Source organism: Propithecus coquereli, unplaced genomic scaffold, assembly GCF_000956105.1.
Source record: "Propithecus coquereli isolate 6110/MARCELLA unplaced genomic scaffold, Pcoq_1.0 Scaffold39, whole genome shotgun sequence".
In the NCBI taxonomy this organism is placed as follows: Eukaryota; Metazoa; Chordata; class Mammalia; order Primates; family Indriidae; genus Propithecus; species Propithecus coquereli.
The window spans coordinates 2,412,334-2,431,559 of NW_012149618.1; the positions used below are offsets into that span (position 1 = coordinate 2,412,334).

Consider the following 19,226-nt stretch of genomic DNA (forward strand, 5'->3'; position numbering starts at 1 on the left):
TTTCCTCTCTGGGGCAAAGGCCAACCCTGCAAATTTTCGGGCCAAAATGAACCACAGAATTGGGGACAGATGTAAATCACACACTCAGACTTTTTTTTGTCCCTTATAAAAGTACTCTTGTGGAGTAGTTTGAGGGGCAAGATGAGGTGACAAGGAGGTTCCTAGGGAGAGGTTAACTGGAAAAATGCACTTCCTCCCAACACAGTTAAGTTACGGAGCGTCCTAGGCAACCGCGCTGAGCCAGGCCCCCCGCAGAGCCCCTTCCTGGAGTTCCCATGGAACTGCGGAGTGGTAGCAGCCTTGGGGAGAGGTGGCTCTTGGGGCCATTTCAGTTCCCGGGCCTGAGCAGCAGTGGGGCAGCTGCTTTCTGTGTGGCCTCTGAAGCCAGGGCCACCTCGCTGCAGGACGGATCCAGCCAGGCCTCTCGACCCAGTTTCCACCTCTTGGCACGCGGGAGAGCAGAGGGCTGATGTGCAGGGTCACACGGCAGAGCACGTGGAGGTGTGGCGGCATCCCTGGCGCGCTCTGCGGGGCTGCTCCAGGGAGGGCCGAGTGCCCTGGAACGTGAGGACCGCTCTGGGGCCGCTTGCGTTGCCAGGCGCGCCGTTGCTGGGTGACCCGCGGGCTGTTTACCGTGGGGCTCGGAGCCACTGCGCCCTGGCTCACCGCGTGCTCGTCGCGCCCACCATGGCCTCCCGCAGCGCGGGCACCCTACTGACCGAGTTCAATGCCGCCTACGTGCCCCCTAGCCTCATGCCCGGGTAAGGCCGCGCCGCACCCCGGCCCCACCGGAACCTGACGGTCGGGGCTTGGGGGTCCGCCCCTCCCCCCGCAAGCGCCCCCCTCTGTCATCCTTTCTGCCGCCCTGCGCTTTGGGGTCTGCGCTCTCTCAGAGCCCGCAGTGGGCGGGCGCCCGCAGGGTCCCTGGTGAGCCCAACCAAGGACCGGGATAACGGATAACGGGACCTCGCGTGGATGCGGCCGCGGATGGGGAGGAGATGGAGCCACGGTGTGGGGTTGGTGCTTGGAGGGGCCCCAGGCGGGCAGCCTGGAGCACATACAGAGAATGTGGGCGGTACCCGAGAAAGGTGCAGCCCCTTGCCGTCCCCAGCGCAATGCGGGCACCCAGGCTTCCGGCAAGATTAGTATGTGTTGGTTGAAGGAGGGAAGGAGACCGGGCGCGCTCTTGCTCGAAGAGTCTGGCAAGGCGGGGTGGGCAGCAGTTAGTGGTTAATAGAGCGCACAGTGCACCATCCACCCGACTTTGTGGTCGGATCTTTCACTGGCCTCACTTTATCCTCCCAGAGTTTGATTTTGAAATCATCCCAGCCGCCTGCGCTGAGTGCTGCCTTGCTTGTAGCGTTTTCAAATGATGGGTCGCTCCTACCTTTCTTTTCCCTGGATGTTTCCAAACTCCAAACATCTAAGATGCAAGTCTGACTGTTCCCTCCCACTCTTTGGTCCTTTCTTCTAAAATGTCTGATATCTCCACTCCCAATTTCCTCTTCCAGGGTGTAAGATTGTCTTCTCTCTCCTACCAGTCAGCATGGGCACGAGGACACCAACTGGACACTGAGAAGGAACCTGCTCGATGTCAGCAAGTGTGAATGGACTGAATGAATGAAGTGAAGGTCTTGAGAGCTCTGCAGACAGGGTCTCCAAACGGGTGAAAAAACCACATTGATCTCTCCTGCAAGGGGAACTGGCTGCAAAATGAGGAAAAGAGTACATTTTGTATAAAGTTTGGATTGTTTTGAAGCAGAATAGGCAAGACACTGAGGAGCTGTAATATTAAAATCATTTCTGGACAACGTGCATGGGGACGTAGCAGCAACTATAGTTTTAACTCAGCCCGTTTGTGAACAGGACCTTTCTTTGTGCCTTAGAGAGAGCTCAAAGCTACTTCGGGTTGTTCCCATCGGACAAATCTGATTTATTAGATCATAGCAGTTTCTTGAAGCCAAGCCAGGCATGTTAGAAAAGGTGACTTAGGATTTGCCTGTTTTTTTGTTCGTTTAGACATTCATTTGATAAAGACACGTCGAGTGCTTGGGATGTGCCGGGTGTTGTCTTAAGATGCTAGGGAGACGGAGACAAATAAGTGGGGCTGCCCTTGAGGGGCTTCCAGTCTGGGTTTAGTTCGAATCCATTTTGCAGCCTTGGCCAGTGGTGTTCTGGATGTCTAGCACGCGATTTGGTTTTATACTTTGATATTTTTTTCTTAAGCTTGCCACAGTCCCCAGTTGGAACCTCTTGCATTGTCTGACTCCTTGACCATTTCCTATCCGTGGGGCAAGGGCTGGGGCTCCTGCAAACCCTGCTCCTGCGGGTCCCCACTCTGGTTGTTTCAGGAGCAATCCCAAGGCTGCTTTCTATCCATGCCACTTGGCATAGTTCCCGTGAGCACCCTGGCCTTGTGGTTGAGTGAGAAATGGTGATAACAAGAAGATCACGAATAAGGCCTCAAGGCTGCACTGGGCTAGTTTGAGCAGTCGAGCCTGTATCTGCTGCCTTCTCATCTGGATCCTTCTGGGAGGGATGCGCTCTCCTTAAAGATTCCCTTCATCGAGGAATGAATTGAGTCATTTTATGTTTCTAAACACTACTTCTTTGGCAATTTTGTTAACTTAATGAAAGAATCCAAGATTTCCCACCACACTTGGATAATTATTATTTTTGTGTGTCTTTTCAAACATTAATCACAGGATTTTAAAACACAGCTAGTCTGTTCTGACACTCAAATCACCCCCCTTACCAGCTTTATTCGTAGAGGCAGAGACTATTCATGCTGGGAAGGACCTCAGCCCCCTCCTGTTCCAGATGTGGTCACTGAGGTCTGGCGGGGGCACTTGCCTGAGCCCCACACTGGTGACAGTAGAGCTGGGCTGGAACCAGGTCGCTGATGCCTGGTGGTAACACCATGAACCTTGTGTATGAGTGCCAACTATGTGCCAGGCACTGTGCCGGGCCCTTTACAAACTTTCTTTTTTTAATATATCATCACAACATTCCTGATGATGAGTGAGCAGCTTGTCCAAGGTCATTCAGCAAGTATGGTGTCAAGCCAAGTCTATGTGACTTCAATACCCCAGCTCACCCCGATATGTACCCCAACCTGCATGTGGCCTTTCACACTGCAGGGAGGGAATGGGATGGATGGTTGGAAATAGACTCTGGAGCCAGTCCACCTGGGTTCAAACCCTGGCTCCATCCCTTCCTTACCCTGGGCAACTTATTTATCCTCTCTGCCTCACTTACCTTATCTGTTAAATGGGGATGATAATGGTGTGCGGGTTAGATGCTTAAATTAGTTAATATGCATAAAGCCTGGCACCTGATAATTGTTAGCTATTATCATTAGTTAGGTCCCTACTGTGTTCAATGCCTGATTCTAGGCAACGTTGGGACCAGGAGACAACAACAATGATGCTGGTCTTCAGGCTAGTTAGCCAGGTGCTCCATTTGGTCCCTTGCTGCTCTTGGGTGGCACAGCTCACAGGCACCTTACCAAAGGCAGTGTCTGCATGTGCCTGGCCTGACTGCCATCCCTGCCACAGGCAGGAACTCTTGGGTCAGAGTTTCTGGGATTGTGAGGCATTTGAAGGGGTGAGACTGGCCTCAGTGAGAGTCTGAGCTTCCTGCTCGCAGGTTGGACCTGGGTGGCTGCCACACACCACCTGGCTTGCAGTGCAAACACTTGGCCTGCCATTGTGCATTCATTTGTGCCCAGACTGCTACTGTGTCTGATGCCCACGGCTCCTGCCCAGTGGCTCTCACCAGGAGTGAGGGCAGGAAGATCAGCACCCCAACCCCCCCTGCATCTGCCTGGAGTGGCAGCTATGCCCACATCTGCCACTGAGCTGGGCTTCAGAGCCCTAAAATCAGTGCATTCCATACTCACCATTGTCCCACAGAGGCGGTTGTGTCCCCATCCCCAAAATCGCTGTACAACAGACATGCCCAACCAGGCATTGCTGGTAAATGTTTAACAACCAGTTCTCTGGAGGCAAAAAGCCTTGATTTGTAACATCGACCTGTCTCTGTGGTGTAAACACTCCTGCCATAGCTGATTTCAAGCTGTCGACATCGCATCCCTAATCACAGAGTTGGGAAGAGACACACAGCAGCACACCCTTATATAGCATTTCCCCTACAGATGCAGCGGGGGCAAATAACCTCAACAGTACAGACAATAGCAAGAGGTAGTAACATAACAAGGAAGTCATGAGTTTTGAGTATGATATCACCTTTGTTTATAATATAGTTTATGTAATTGCAACTTTATATAATTTAATTTGTAATACTGGCTTCGAGATGGGCCTTGAAGGGCAGATAAGATCACGATGGGGTGGAGAGGACGGCTTGAGGAAAGGCACGGGGTGGAGGTCCCACAGGATGGTCTCAAAGCAGCCGACGGCCTCTCCGGCTGGGTGGAGAAGCTGCGTGAAAGTGGGTAGGACTGGAGTGACTTCCCCCAGAGGCCCGCAAGGAGGACCTTTAGCAGTTGGCTCGGCTTGTTCTTGATGTCACAGGCAATGGGGAGCCCTTGAATGTTCTTGTGTGGGGGAAGGGTCTGATCAGAAGTGTCCTGAGTAGGAGCAGTTGTGGAGAAGAGGATGCACTGTGGAATGGGGACGTGCTGAATAGTAACAAGTTAATTAGTTAATAAGGCTGCTCGTGGGATTCCCCGATGGCTCATGGTAATTAATTTTAATGTTAGCTGTGGGGCCAAGCAGTGCTATTACAGGCAGGAAGGGACTGCTCCCTATGCACACAGCAACCCACGGTAGACTTCAGAATCCACGTGTGACCATTGCCCCGAGGCCCGGCTTGGCACTGTCTCCTGGCTTGTGTCCGAGACAAGAAGATGGAGGGCGGGTCAGGGGTCGGGGGAGATGAACGGGTTGAGGAGAAGGGTGGTGGCACCAGCCAACGCAGCAGATGCTGCCATCAGGACTGTTCTATGCCCTGTTGCAAGACTTGCCATTTCCCTCTGTTCCTCTCCACTCTGACCTGCCCCAAGACCAACCCAAGCAAGGCTGCAGAACACTCTACCACGAAGCCGCATAGGGTCGTGCTCAAGGCACACAAATGCAGGTGTGTACCAGGGACACAGACCTGGCTTGCAAGGTGTGCTTTCGGAGTGCTAAACAATGTGGACATGCACATGCGTGTGCTCATGTGCACACACACGCACACACACACACCTGCCTGAGCAGCAAGCTCTGCACGGAATCCAGGCAGAACTCAGGAGGATGCGGAGGAGAGGGCTTCTATTCTATTGGGATGCAAATATCTTGGCATTCAGAGAAGGTGGGAAAGCAGGGAGCAGAGGAGGAGTATGGCAGAGAGCTTGGGGGTGGCGGAGAGAAGAGTCACGGGAACACGTCACTTTTCTATGGCTCCTTTCTTCCGAGGAAGAGCCCGACGCCCCCGTGGGCGGGATGCTTCGTGCCTACTCCAGCTCTGAAGATCAGGGGCGGGCTCCTCTTCAACAGCCTCCAGGACGTGGTGCCCCCAGGGTTTCCGGACTTCTCCCTCCCTCTGTGAACACTTATTGAGCGCTGTCATGTATGTGCCCGGCGCCCAGGATAAAGGAGAACACACATCGGGGGGAGATATGTTCGTGTGGGTCCGAGTGTGGACTTAAGGACAATACCCCGAATGGTGAGCGAAGGTGCTAGCCACAGGGCGTGCGGTCAGGGGAGGCCACAGAGAGCACTTGATGAGTGAGCGGCCCATCCCCAGGTAGGCAGCAGGCGCCAGGGCGCTCCAGGCAGAGGAGCTCCACGCACAGGCCCAGAGGCCTGGAGATCACCTGGGGCCCAGAGACTGAGAGAAACGCTGCTGGGGAAGTGACCAGGGAGAGAGATGGCCCTGGCGTCAGTGCGGATGGCAGGCTGGAGGGGGCGACACTGGTCTAGGAGACCAGCTAGGGGATTCAGGATTGTCCAGGTGAAGAGGGAAGCTGGTGGCAGTGAGATGGAGGAGGGCCGTGGACAGGAGGCCAAGGAGGGGCCTACGCAGGACTTAGGGAGGGGTTAGATGTGGACGGTGATGGAGAAGGGAGGACACAGGGCCATGGAGTCCCAGTTTCTGGAGCAGTGAAGGGTGGCCAGGGGGATGTTAGCCAGGGCAGGGATGCGCAGCAGGAGGAGGAGGCTGGCTTCATTCGTGCTGATCTGTGGCATGTGGGCAGCCCTATGTGGGCAGCTGGGCGTGTGGATCTGTTGCCAGGAGAATGGTCGAGGCTGGAGACCCAGATCTGGTTGTCATCAGTGCATGGAAGGGGTTGGAAATCGTGGGTGAGATCCCCAGGAGCAGTGGGTCCCTGAGGAGAGAAGACGACTCTGGGCAACACCAACACCCAGATGAGCCGAGGAAGGAGCCAGACCCAGAGTCTGTGCCCTGCTCTGAGGTTCTCCCCAGTGGAGACTCCTTGTGGAGTCTGCCAGTGCCCACCCGGGCAACGGGCCTTCCCTCCTGTGTTTAATAGCATCGGAGCCTTGACCACGGTCCCACTGGAGCGGGAGCTGGTTGTGCCCGTGCCAGCACCGGCGTGGCACCGGCACACGCACCCCGTGACTCAGTAGATGTGGAATGAAGGGTGGGCTCGAGGAAGCAGGGTTTTTGTATTCCCAGCACTAGCATGGTGCCAGCAAACAGTAGGTTCCCAATAAATTAACATTTAATGCCATCTGATTCTCTTTTTCAAAAATGATATGTGTCCAAAGAAGAAAGCAACAAATAAATCACCCCCAATCCAAACCCCCAGAATTATCCAGGGCTAACATTTGGTGGACTTTATCCCCAGTTTCTTTCCACGTGTATAATCAGATGACAAGGACGGAGAGGTGCACGGATGGATGGACGGATATAGGATAGACAAGGGCAACTTTATAAAAATGTGATCATATTTTCTATTTTTAAATGAAAAGCATGAAATTTCCTCTTACTAGAGCTTAACTGAAGGGAACGAAACTGAAGTAAAATGGTCAACTTTAGACTGGACACGGTGGCTCACGCCTGTAATCCTAGCACTCTGGGAGGCCGAGGTGGGAGGATCGCTTGAGCTCAGGAGTTCAAGACCACCCTGAGCAAGAGTGAGACCTCGTCTCTACTAAAAATAGAAAAATTAGCCGGCGTCATGGCTGTGTGCCTTTAGTCCCACCTAGTTGGAAGGCTGAGACAGGAGGATCACTTGAACCCAGGAGTTTGAGGTTGTGAGCTAGGCTGATGCCACTGCACTCACTCTACCCAGAGTGACAGAGTGAGACTTTGTCTCAAAAAAAAAGGTAGAATTTAGATAAATGTCAATTCCTTACAGGAGATATTAGTTCCTAAAAGATCACTCTAAAGGAGAGAGAGAGAGAGAGAGAGGAGATAAAAACCATTGAAGGGTTAGACTTAGAGTCATGATGTTGTGTTTCTTTTTAACGACATGTTTCAATTTTTGATGCCATGGGTTGGGTTGACTCTATTTAAAGAGATTCTTAGTAAGTGCGTCCCCATCTCCCCTCCACCCACCCCCCAATTTTGGGTGCCTAAATTAGCTTTACTGTGACAGGTTTTATAACATTTACATTCTGTTCTGCAACCATCACTCACCTAGTTGCTATTCCCAGTTCTGCGCTTATGTAGGTTGGGAGCTCACCACCACTCATTCCGACAGAGCTTCTACATTACTGAGCTGGTTTTTTTCTTTTGACTCACCTCTTGGCTGGCAGGATTTTGTCACTGAACACTACCTTCAAGAAGAGTCTGTGAGAGCTTCATTTCCTGAGTTCTTTCATGCAAGGAAAGGCTGGCTTTACACCTGAATGGCCACTGGGCCGGTGTGACACTCTGAGGCCACGCTTTTTTCCCTGCACAATGTCACAGACGATCTTTAGTTTTCATTCTGTTGCTTTCTCTTTATGCTGGGGTCTGGCAGCACCTGACAGCTGGTCTGTCTTTCATTCCCTACGATCTGAAGCACTTGCGAAGTAAGATGAAAGAGTCAGCTCTGTCAATGGGGAATGAGGCTAAGCCTGACTCTGAGAATGGGAGAGGTGGCTGGGCTGGGACGGGCTCTCCTCCCCTACGAGCAGTCTGTCCATCCAAGACCCAAGGCACTGAGGGCGCCCCGTGCTTCCTCGCTTCCAAGGCAGAGGAGGAGGGAGGGCCGGCCTACAAGCAGCCCGGTTTTTTCTTCTCAACTCACCACTCAGATGTTCCTCCACCTCCAATGCACAAGAAGAGCAAGGGGGCCTGGGGACGGGCCTGGCGTGGAGCTCCCTGCCTGTGGGAGGACTTCTCAGGACAGAGGAAACAGCATCTCCCTGTCACTTGTCTTTGGTGTCTTGATTTGTCGAATCTATATTTTTGTTAAGTGTCGTCCGCAGCATAAAGTATCTCAGGAGTTCTGCTTCTAGGTTTTCTTCCAAACACGTTTCCTCCTCGATGCGAATGTTGCAGAGAGACAGCGTGAGCCAAGGACACGGGCTTTGGCAACGGGATGCTCTTATATCACCTTCATCTAGAAGTAGAGGTCGCGTTCAAGGGGTGGGTCTGAAGTCAGACTGAAGGGAGGGCAAGGAAGGCGTAGGATTGGGACATAAAGGCAGAGGGCGCAGGACCCCCTGGAGGGCTCAGGATGTGTGGGAGGAGGAGGACAGTCCGTGGGGCGCAGCAAGGTGTCCTGGGGACCCTGCAGTCCAGGAAAGGCGCATGCTCATTCTCAGGCAGAGGGGAAGAAGCTAAGAGGGGAGGGGACAGTAAAGATGGCCAAGAGGAGGGATGGAGGCTGAGCGAGACAGGGAGAGATGGGTTGAGGGGACGAGGCCTTGGGGGCAGTGGGGGAGGGGTGCAGACAGGGAGGGGGGCGTGTCCTGGCAAAGAGGAGGACTCTGTGTCCTAAAGTGGCTAAGGTGGCCACACAGCTCACGGGAGAGGACAACAAGGCACTCCCCAGCCCCGCCGTCTGCCCAGGTCAGGAGACATGGCCTCCACGGGGGCTCGGGGGACCAGCAGGAAGGGCACTGAGGCAGGTGGAGAAGGGTCATGACTGCCAGGGTCACGGTGTCAAGGGCGCGCGTCCGTGGTGTCCAGACACGTGAGCAGTGAGGCCCCAGAGAGGCCTGTGCAGCTGGCGGGGGCGGTGCAGCCTGTCACCTCTGTGGCTGCTCCGCCACCTCACCGCTGCTCGGGCCCAGCCAACAGCCCGAGCTGCGAGACTTGGGAAGGCGCAGCTGTCCGGGGTGGCTGGGACCAGGAGCCGGGGAAGGACTCTTTTTATTTGTGGAAATAAATACAGTGGAAACATGGGGATGGGAAGGTATGTCAGTGGTCACTCTGCTTAGCTTTCTTGCCTCTTTCCTGAAGGTGAAAAGAAGGAAAGCATGTATCGCTGTCTAATTCCGGGCCAGCACCCATTCTGTTGGTGAGGAGACTGAGGCCCAAGGCCCACGGCAAGAACTCAGGAAGGGGAGGGAGAGAGGGAGAGAGCGACAGTGTACAGTGGCATCTAGACAGCTGCCTGGGGCGCAGGCAGCTGATGAGGCTAGAGCAGTAGGCAAGGGCCAGCTCACGAGTGGCCTTGAATGCCACACTAAGGATTTGACTCTGGAAAGCTCAGTGTGCTGGAAGTGTGGAGAACAGATTGGAGGGGAGGGTTCTGAGTGCAGTTGGGAGCACAAGGAGGATGCGACGGCCACAGCCCAGGTCCGAGGTGCTGTGGCCGAGCTCCCAGGGTGCAGCCGGAGCTACAGGACTTGGTGACCAGTTGGATGTGAGGGAGGGGGATGCCCGAGCGTTTGACCTGGACAGCCAGGGAGTACTCTCACGGACATGGGACCAGACTGCCGGGGAAGGTGGGAGTGGGAGGTCATGCCGGGAGGCACCCCTGGGAGATGTCTGCGTGCAACTGTGTGCAGCATCTGAGGCTTGGAGAGAGCTCCTAGGCTGGAGCTGGGTCCAGGGGTCATCGGCACGCAGGTGGTGGTCAAGGTCATGGCGTGGCTGCCATCACTCAGGACAGACCCCAGAGGAGCACCAGCACTTAAGAGATGGGCAGAGGAGGGGGATCGTGAGCGACTGGGAAGGGATTGTCCAAGATGCAGGGGAAAAGCAGCAGGAAATGGCAGTGTAATGAAAACCAAGTGCAGCGGGAGAGGCCAGCGTCACCCGGTGCCACAGGAGGCAGAGCGAGATGAGCAGTGCCCCCGAGTAGCGGCAGGAGGGGTGTTGGTGGCCTGTGAAGAGCGATTTCAAGAGCATCCTGGGGCAGAGGCCCAACTTCGGAGGGTGAGGGGTTGGGGCGCCGAGGGTCGTGCTGATTGGAAAGCTTTGATCTTTCCCGTGTTGGCCACAGTCCGATGCCCATTCTCCTTGGGGATTCCTGACTCTCTTCGTGCTTTGCCCAGACGAATCTTTGGCTGAGTGAGTCTCGTTTCACCAGGGGTCTTGCGAGTGCCTGTGTCGCCGAGGTCTCTGCTCACCTGCCTCCTGTCCCTTTCACTGCACCTCATTGGTCGCAGAGGGTGAGGAGCTCCTTGCAAGGCTCTCAGGGATCCAGAGCCTCGGTCGAGGTCTCCGGGCCGTAGGAGTGGCGCCTCGGGAGGCCGTCGTGCTGGGGGCAGGGCTGTGCAGAGCTCTGGAATCCAGGCCTCGGCTGTAAGGGATCTAGCACCTGCCACGTTCCCTTGACGGGGTCCCCAACGGCTTCTTCTCATACTCTCTGCCCTTTAAGGAGACGGCCACAGAATGTCAGCGCTGGAGGAGGCCCCCACATCTCGGGCCAGCCCCTGAGTGAATGGGGCCCACTGAGGGGGAGCGATTTCTTTGCGGCCTGGCTGAGGGGCACCGGTGCTCTGGCCCCGGTGTGAGCCTCTGGTCTGGAGAGCTGACCCTCTAGGCAGAGACCCTGCCACTGGCCTTCCCCAAACACCTGGGTGGGGGGTGCCCCTTAGGAAGGCTCTCAAGGCCCCCAACCTCAACCTGTTTTTTTTTTTTTTGAGACAGAGTCTCACTCTGTTGCCTGGGCTAGAGTGCCGTGGCGTCATCCTAGCTCACAGCAACCTCAAACTCCTGGGCTCAAGCAATCCTTTTGCCTCAGCCTCCCGATTAGCTGGGACTACAGGCATGCGCCACCATGCCCGGCTAATTTTTTCTATGTATTTTTAGTTGGCCGATTAATTTCTTTCTAATTTTTAGTAGAGACGGGGTCTCGCTCTTGCTCAGGCTGGTTTCGAACTCCTGAGCTCAAACAATCCGCCCGCCTCGGCCTCCCAGAGAGCTAGGATTACAGGCGTGAGCCACCGCGCCCGGCCTCACCCTCAGTTTTTAAGGCCCTCTCTGGAGCTGGCCCTGGAGCCCTTCAGTGATCTGCGCCTCCCCTGCCCCGCTGCCGTGGCAGGTACCAAGGCCACGTTCCCGGTGCGGCCTTCTCCTTCGGCTCCCCCTACGGCACCACCACCCTCAAGTACTTCCAGGACCACCGCAACGCCGCCATGGAGCGTGGCAGGGGCGGCCACTTTCCCACCATCTTCTCCCCCAACCCCGACCTCGTGCTCGTCGACCGCTCGCTCACCAGGGACCGCTCGCTGCACGCGCCCAGCTACACCCGCTTCAACCTGGATAGCGACCACGCCGGCCGGCTCTCTCACTTCTACCAGGTGAGCTGCCGCCTCCCCGCCTGCCCGCCAGCCCTGAGAGGGGAGAGGCTGATGGCAGGGCCAGGGCAGACCTCACACCCTCCAGAGTGTCTTGATTGGCATTTTCAGAGCCCCTGAGCCAGCAGGGAACCTGGCGAGTTTGGCTAGGGACTCTGCTTCCCTGATCTCCTCCCACCCCCAGGGGCCTCAGTGGCTTCTGCTTCTGTTCCCCCAACTGCAGGGGGTCTCTGAGGGTGTTCCTGCCCTCCTCTCTGCCCCCCCCACAGTCTCTTGGCCCTGCAGACCCCCGCTGACCCTCCAGCTGAGTAAAGGGCCTAAGGTTCACCCACAGGATGAATCACATATGAGCAAAGGCCCACACCAGCCCCCTAGCCCCGGCCCAGCCCTGCCTGCTCCCTGCCCCACAGTCCCTCTGAGTGTGTGCCCCAGTCGGCCTCAGCCCCAGACTGGACCAAACTGCCCCCTGGGAAAGCGAGGAGGAGGAAGGGGGCGCCCACACCCCTGATGTTCTTGTCTTGCTCCTCTGGCTCGTAAACCTCCCACTCTGCCCCGATCTGGTTCTGACACACCCCAGCGGGCCACGATGCGTGGGCCTGAGCTGGCCCTCATCCCTCCGTGGGGCCGAGGGCTCATTCTCTGCTTCGTTCCCAGAGAGCTTGCTCTCCCCATCCCCTCTTGCGAACATTGCCCCCAGCCTGGTTTCTAGGACACGGGTGCCTCCTGGTCTCAGGGCAGAGAACCTGTATGAGTAAGGCACCTGGCTCTGGGAGCAGGACAAGGGCATTGCCATCAGCCCCTAAGGGTTCTGTGGGACCATCTCAGTGGCTCTCACACAGAACGTGGATGAGCAAACCCACACAGAGCTTACGGGCTTCCAGTGTCCGTGTGCACAGCAAGTGTGTGCCCTGTGGGACTGGGTGCTCGCTCTTTATCTTAGCTGCCCCCTTGTCTCATTTACTGTCTGTGGCAAAGCTGGTAGAGTGGGTGTCATTATCCGCATTAGATGAGGAACTGAGGCTCAGAGTGGACACCCAGCTGGTCAGCAGTTGAGCCAGGGCCCCAGCAACGCTGGGGTTCCTCCAGGGTCTCCTGGCCAGGTCTAGCCAGGCATGGGCTGCAGGTGCCTGAGGTCACTCCTGCACACTAACAACCTGTCGTCTCTTCCTTGGTTGAGCCGTAGATGGTACAGCAGCATCGGAAGTACTATCGAGACAAGACGGGCACGGTGCCCCGGGTCCCCTACTTCGTCCTGCCTGTGAGAGAGGACCGGTACCCTCTCCCCACCGACCTGTGAGTGCCTGCCCTCCCTCTATCCATGCGGTCAACCAGCACAATCCATGAGGCACTGGCTCTCAGCCAGGCTGAGCAATGAGTTAGTAGCCTTGCCCTAAAACTTGCAATGCAGTGTGGCAGTTACAGAGCACTGGGGCCAGGGGTTGGGCAGCCTCAGGAGGGACGCCAGGAGACTGAATGAGCAAGTCAGGAAGAGCAATTTCCCAGCCAGATGCCCTGGGAGCTTGGGAGCAAACCTTGAGCTGGCCAGAATCTGCAGACTGCTCCCCTGCAACCGCAGCCTTGCAGTTACACTAGTCCAAACACGGCTGCTGCCAGCAGCAAGAGGCTTCTTCCCTCTGGCGGACATGACGGGAACTACACCAAGCAGACTCGGAAGTGTTCTCCTAGGGATTTGAAAATACCTTGCAAGTCCAACTGTCCATCTAAAAAAATGTGAAAGTTCCTTACTACCTGCCCCTTGATGCTTTTATCTGAGAGAGCTCCTTTACCTGGGGAAGGCCCACCCCACCCTGACAGATGATCCACGCAGGCAGTTACTGTGCTATCTCCCTCCTGACGCCCAGGCCTCTCCTTGTGCCAGGAGGTCAGTGGATAGATCTGGGTTTCTCAGCCTCTTCGTTACTGCTAAAGCAGCATCCATTTCCATAAAGTTTAATGGTTTTTAAAGAAACAGACTTCAGTGCCTCTAAAAGTTCCTCTCTGTAAGATAATGGGCCTAATTTATAAATAGGGAAACTGAGGCTCAGTAATCACCTGGGGACTTCCGCTGGGTGGCCTGGCTGGCTGGCTGGAGGCTGGGCTTGAAAAGGAACTGGCATCTCCCATCACCAACTCCAGGACTTGGGGTTGGCCATCTTTGTGCTTCAGGTGGCTCTGAGCCAGTCGGTCCCCGGGGACAGAATGGGCCTCTCCTGGGGACAGATCTCCTCCTGAGACTGCTCTGGCCAAGGCTTGCCCCTCCCATAGCTTTGGGGAGCCTGGGACACCCCAACTCTGCTCCTTCTCCACATTGCCAGGCAGCCTGCACTACTGCCGATAGTTTCATGCCCAGCGCAGAGGGCCAGCCAGGTGGTTGGGGGTAAGAGCGTCGGTGATGGGCTCTGGGGCCTGGGGCAAGTCCCTCCCCTCCTGGAGTTCCATTCCCATCAGCACCACCGGCACCATTCCCCAGCACACCGGTTGAGTGTCTGCTCCTTGTGCAGCTTTATGCTAAGGGCTTCATGAGCATTGCCTATTTAGTCCTCAAAACAAAGCCAAGAGGGAGACAGCAACCCAAATCCATTTTTATGTGTGCACTTCTAGCAGGAGTTAGGGCTGCAAGCCACGCGGGACTATCTGAGGCCTGTGTCCTCACTCTGAACCACTTGTGCAGATGCAGGCTGTCATCATCTCACATCCAGGGTGACCTGTCGGGTGTCCAGCTGATGAGCAGCAGCAGGGGCAGGTGGGCTGGGGAGTGGGCAGGTGTCACCCTCCCTCTCCAGCACACTGTGTAACGCTGGCCCCATCTTCACCCCCAGGCCTCCGCTGAGCCTGAAGAACAAGTGGAACCTTTTAAGAGTGTCCCCTGAGAACCCGAAGACCTACCAGACCTTCCCATCAGGGAAGAGGGTCTCTCCACAAGAGCGGCGGAGCAGAGACTGCTACTTTGAGTTCAGAGCATGAGGCCCGGTGGCCTGAGAGCCTTGGCCCCCAGCAGGTTGACTTGCTTGGAATAAAATCTTTAGCCACGACCATCCCACACACCTCTCCTCTGGGCGCAGGGATATATGGCCACAGCAGGAAAGCACCCCCGAGGGTCACACAGCATTGTGTCTTAAGGGCCCGTGGGAAGCTCAGCCCAAGGGACTCGAGCCCAGGAAAAGCAGGGTCCAGCTACCTGGCGGGTCCACCCACCTTCTCCCCCAGGGTGGGACAGGTGGAACTGGGGAGTTCCCAAGCCTTAGTGGCAGGTCACTCAGGTATAGAGAGCTCCCACCTGCTTCCACTGGTGTAAGCGAGGAAGCCCGATCACCCACGTCTGAGAATGAGGGGCAGGTGGCCCCAGAGTGTTGCACAGGCCGTGAGATGGAAAGGAATTCCCATCGGAGCCTGCCCTGGCATCACTCGGTCCACACGGGAACTTGTGAGGGAGGCGCCATTGTCCCAGTTTACCGATAAGAGACACTGAGGCTCAGAGAAGGTGAGAAGTTGCCCGGGCTCACACAGCTGGGAGGTGATGTAGCAAGAATTGGAACCCAGGTCTAGCTGACTCCCAAGCCCTGGTCTTTGCATGACACACCCTGTCATGGCCCATGTGGAGACAGAGGGGCAGGCACGACACAGCCCTTGGGATCACGAGGACCCCGCGGAGGGCGGGTGCCTGGGAGAAGCTATGGGGAGTGGCCACTCCTGCATTCTGCTCAGACTGGTGTGGACAGGTGAAGCTGTTTCTGGAAGGGAATGGGAGGAAATGGCCCAGGACTAAGCCACTCCAGACCAGAAGTGGGCGCTGGGAGTGGGTGCCTAGGCCACACTTCTACGGTGGCCTAGGGGGGTCTGGAGTGTCTGTTCCCACCAAGCTTCTGCTCCCCACCTCCCGGAGGCTCCTGCCTGCTGGGGCATGGGCAGCATGTGGGTGACAGCTCGTTCGTAGACAGGATCTGGGATGGGGACCTGAGCCAGGTGTGTACCCACACCACAGGACTTCTCCGACATTCCAGCAACTCCTGGATTTGATCAAGGGGACCCCACTAAGCAACGGGGCCTTTATTGCCCATGAATGGGTGAGTCAGGCCCTGAAGGCAAGAAGACCACAGCAAGGTTCAAGTATAACCAAGGCTGAAACAGCCCTGCCTCTGTGGCAGCATCTGGACACCTCCCCGAGGACAGCAGAGATAAGAGAAACCATGTGCCCATCAGGTGGGCATCCGGTGGCTCTCCATGAGGGGCTGCTTCTGTATCTTAAAATCCCCGATTAGCTGGGCCCCGAAGGGTCTCTGTGGTGGCCAAATTCATTCCAGAGCTTGGCCGAACAGCAAAGCAAATGAACCCTGATCGCTGGTCACATGCTGTCCCATCCCCAGGGCCTGGGGGTGCTATGTGGGGCCGAGATGTCGTCTCCCTCGGGAGAGGACTGGGGAGCCAGGCCCCGGCTGGAATGAGCGCTGTGTGCACAGCCTGTGCAGATCCGCCTGCGGGGTGCGGGGCGGGGTTCTGGGGACGGGAGGGAAGGACTTGTATTTTCCTAGTGAACTTCATCCCATTTGGCCTGGTCCTCTGCTATGACATAGGACAAGCCCGAACCCTGCCCTCAGAGCGACTGCCATCCAGCTTGGTCGGCGTCACTGCAAACCTAAGCCCTGGAATGAGCAGTTCTTAATGCAAAGTACTTGTATATGATCCTGCGTTTAAACAGCAATGAACTGATGGGCTACGGCTTTTCTTGTGCTTTATTTAATAAACGATACGCGAGAGGTGAGGGAGGGCCTGGGACAAAGTCACACTTCAAAGCAGAACCCCCAGTGCCTGGAGGGGGTGGATTCCCACGGTCTCCCTCGAGGCTGCCAGATCTGGCGTTCGCTGTGCTGGCTGCCACATCAGCAGCCCCAGAAGTGGATCCGAAAGGAGCTGAAGGAAAGAATTCTGTGAGCCACTGAGCCTGCCGTTCTCAGGGGCCCTCTGACTCTGGGGCTGACAGCAGTCCGAGAGGCGCCCTCCCTGGCCCAAGTCTCGTGTCCCTTTCTCAAAGGCTGCTTTTAGCATCACCAGAATGCAAAGGGTCTCAGAACCTTGCAGTGCTGAGATCAGGGGAAAGCGGGGAGCGATTAAGAGAGAAACTCGAGGTGGGGGGATTCCAGCTTCCATCACGCACTGGGCTGTCCTGGAGAAGAGGAATCTCCTCTGGTTGGGGTCTCTAAGGAGGGTGCGGCCAAGCCCCAGGCCCCTGGCAAGCGTGCTGGCGTGGAGGCCTCGCTCATCCGGGTGGCTGGAGAGGGCGGGACCTCAGTCGGATTCTCTCTCTGGGAATGTGGAGTCAGAGCTGAGGGACATCACTTGGAGGTCACTGAACGTCACTCAAACCCAAGGAGGTATAAACGTGCCCACCGTAGGGAGGCCGTGTTTGGGGACTGCTGGCGTGGGGGATAAGCCGAGCGTGGGGGGACGAGGTGGGAGGCAGGGACGCTGGCCCAGAGAGGGACCGAGCTGTCTTGGCCCCTGTCCTGGTGCTCGCTGAGGTCTAGCTCTCTGTTCTGTTGGGGTTTGTTTGCTAAAACATCTCTCGTAGGCACACGTCCTTGCCATCACCTAGACCATGAGGCCGAGGGGCAGAATGGGACCAAGGAGTAGGCAACACGTCCACGGACACCAGCATGGGTGACGAAGGCCATGACAGGGGCTGCCTCCAGGGGGAGTGCGTATCCCGTAACTGGAAGGATCCAGAACAGACTGTTCTACAGGCCGGGGAGATGTGGAGATGGCCGATCATCTCAAGGGCACCTGGGCCACAGTCAACTATTAGGGCCCCTTCCTGCTCCAGATGTAGAACTGGGTGCTTCTCTCGTCACGTTTCTTTTCTTCCCCGAGCTCTGCCACCTGCACCTTCACAGCCCCCACAAATCCCCGGCTCCAGGGGACTGCTGGGGCGGTGGGGGAGGGGAGCAGGACCAGCAGTGGCCAGGCGGGGCACACAGCTGTGCTGGCTGTCACAGGGCATGCTCCTGAGGCCGGACCCCTCATGTCTTTGCAAAGCCTGGAATCCGGTCCTCCCCTCTGCCTTTTACTATCCCGTGGTATTTCTCAGAAGCCCCGGTTTTGCTGGTTCTAGAAAAATCTGCCAAGTGCCCTGGAAACTCACAACCTCCTTGAAAAGACTGAGATGCCTCCTCCGCCGAGGGGAGACTGGGGTACCCTTCCGGCCCCCCACTATTCTGGGCAGCCCCTCCCCCTCCAGAACTCCTTACTTCATGAAATCTGGAGACTTGGCCATCGCGTGTTCAAACTCTGAGAAGGACAGCATGTTGTCATTGTCCAGATCCGACTCACTCAGGACCTGGTCGGGGGCACGGAAGGGGCTGAGTGGGACCTGGTGTCAGGCAGTGACATGGGGACACAGGAGGAGGGAGGGAGACAGACCACAAGCCATGTGGCTGCCAGATGCCAGGGCCAGGCCCCCTGACCCTCGGGAAGCAGGTTCTCAGCACAGGCAGGAGCTCTGCACTGCAAGGGCCGGGTGACAAGGTCAGGGAGGCAGAGGTGACAACAGTTCTCATGCTTTTATCTTCCTCCTAGTTCCCACCCAGACCAGGGACACTTGACTGTTGCCATGGTCTGAAAACAAAGATGCACGCCCTGTGTTGGGTTTGCAGGGCTGCTCTCACGTCTTGTCACCCTAGCACACCTGGGCATTGTGCTGCGCTGGGCCACGTGGGGAGGGGGCGTTGTGACGTGTCTGTCTGTTGCCCTGCTGCTATTGGCTCACCCGCCTATGGCGACCGCCATATTGGCAGAAGGCCCCTTGGAGTGGGTGGGTCGGGCACACTGCTCTGGGGACCCTAGAAGGGACTTGGAGGAGGGACAGAAAATTGAGGGGCAGTTGCCTTCGGCTATGTACCCGTTCCTCAGGGCGCCTCGAGCTGCCTGACCCCAGGGCAGCCCCCACGGAACATGCGCACCACAGGCCGAGATGCCATCTGCCTCAGGCTTGGCCCTGGGTCTCTTCCAGAGGGTGCCTGACATCCGGGGCTTTGAGTGACAACTGATCCCCTTGCCCTGGGTACACACGTGTTTTGTGAGGTCCATCAGCAGGTCCTCAGACACGTCGTCAGTGTCGAGCAGGCGCAGGGCGATCCTCTGCAGGTCCTCCTCGTCGATGAAGCCGTTCTCATTAAAATCTGCAAAGAGGAGCCAGGGCCGGTGTCAGAGGGGGTTGGGGGCTGAATAGGACGTGGCCTTGAGGAGTGTCAGAGGGCTGTGGCACCAGCCAGGACCCCACAGACGCCCGTCAGCTTCTGGGAGGCCTCGCAGAGCCCAGCCGTCCCAGGCGAGTCTAGAACCTGGGACTCAGGGAGACCTGGGCAGGCCTAAGGCGTGGGCACTGCAGCAGCAGGCAGGCTGCAGACAAACGTGTGCTAAATAAAAACCACGATAGGCATTGAGTGAGCACCTTCTGCATGCTTGGGCCTGTCCTGAGAGCTTTACCTGTTTTAAATCGTTGAATCTTCACAATCAACCTGTTACTAGTCTTATTTCACCAGAAGGAAACCGAGGCACAGAGGGGTTATATGGCCTGTCCGC

General features: G+C 56.6%; 1 protein-coding gene across 1 annotated transcript; it reads left to right on the forward strand.

The window, feature by feature from the left end:
- Positions 1–687: 687 nt before the first annotated feature.
- On the forward strand, positions 688–14,615 carry LOC105816919 (chromosome unknown open reading frame, human C2orf70). Its single transcript, XM_012652476.1, has 4 exons — positions 688–761; positions 11,396–11,654; positions 12,835–12,944; positions 14,471–14,615. Exons 1-4 carry the CDS (start codon positions 688–690, stop codon positions 14,613–14,615), a joined length of 588 nt encoding a protein of 195 aa, XP_012507930.1.
- Positions 14,616–19,226: the final 4,611 nt, after the last annotated feature.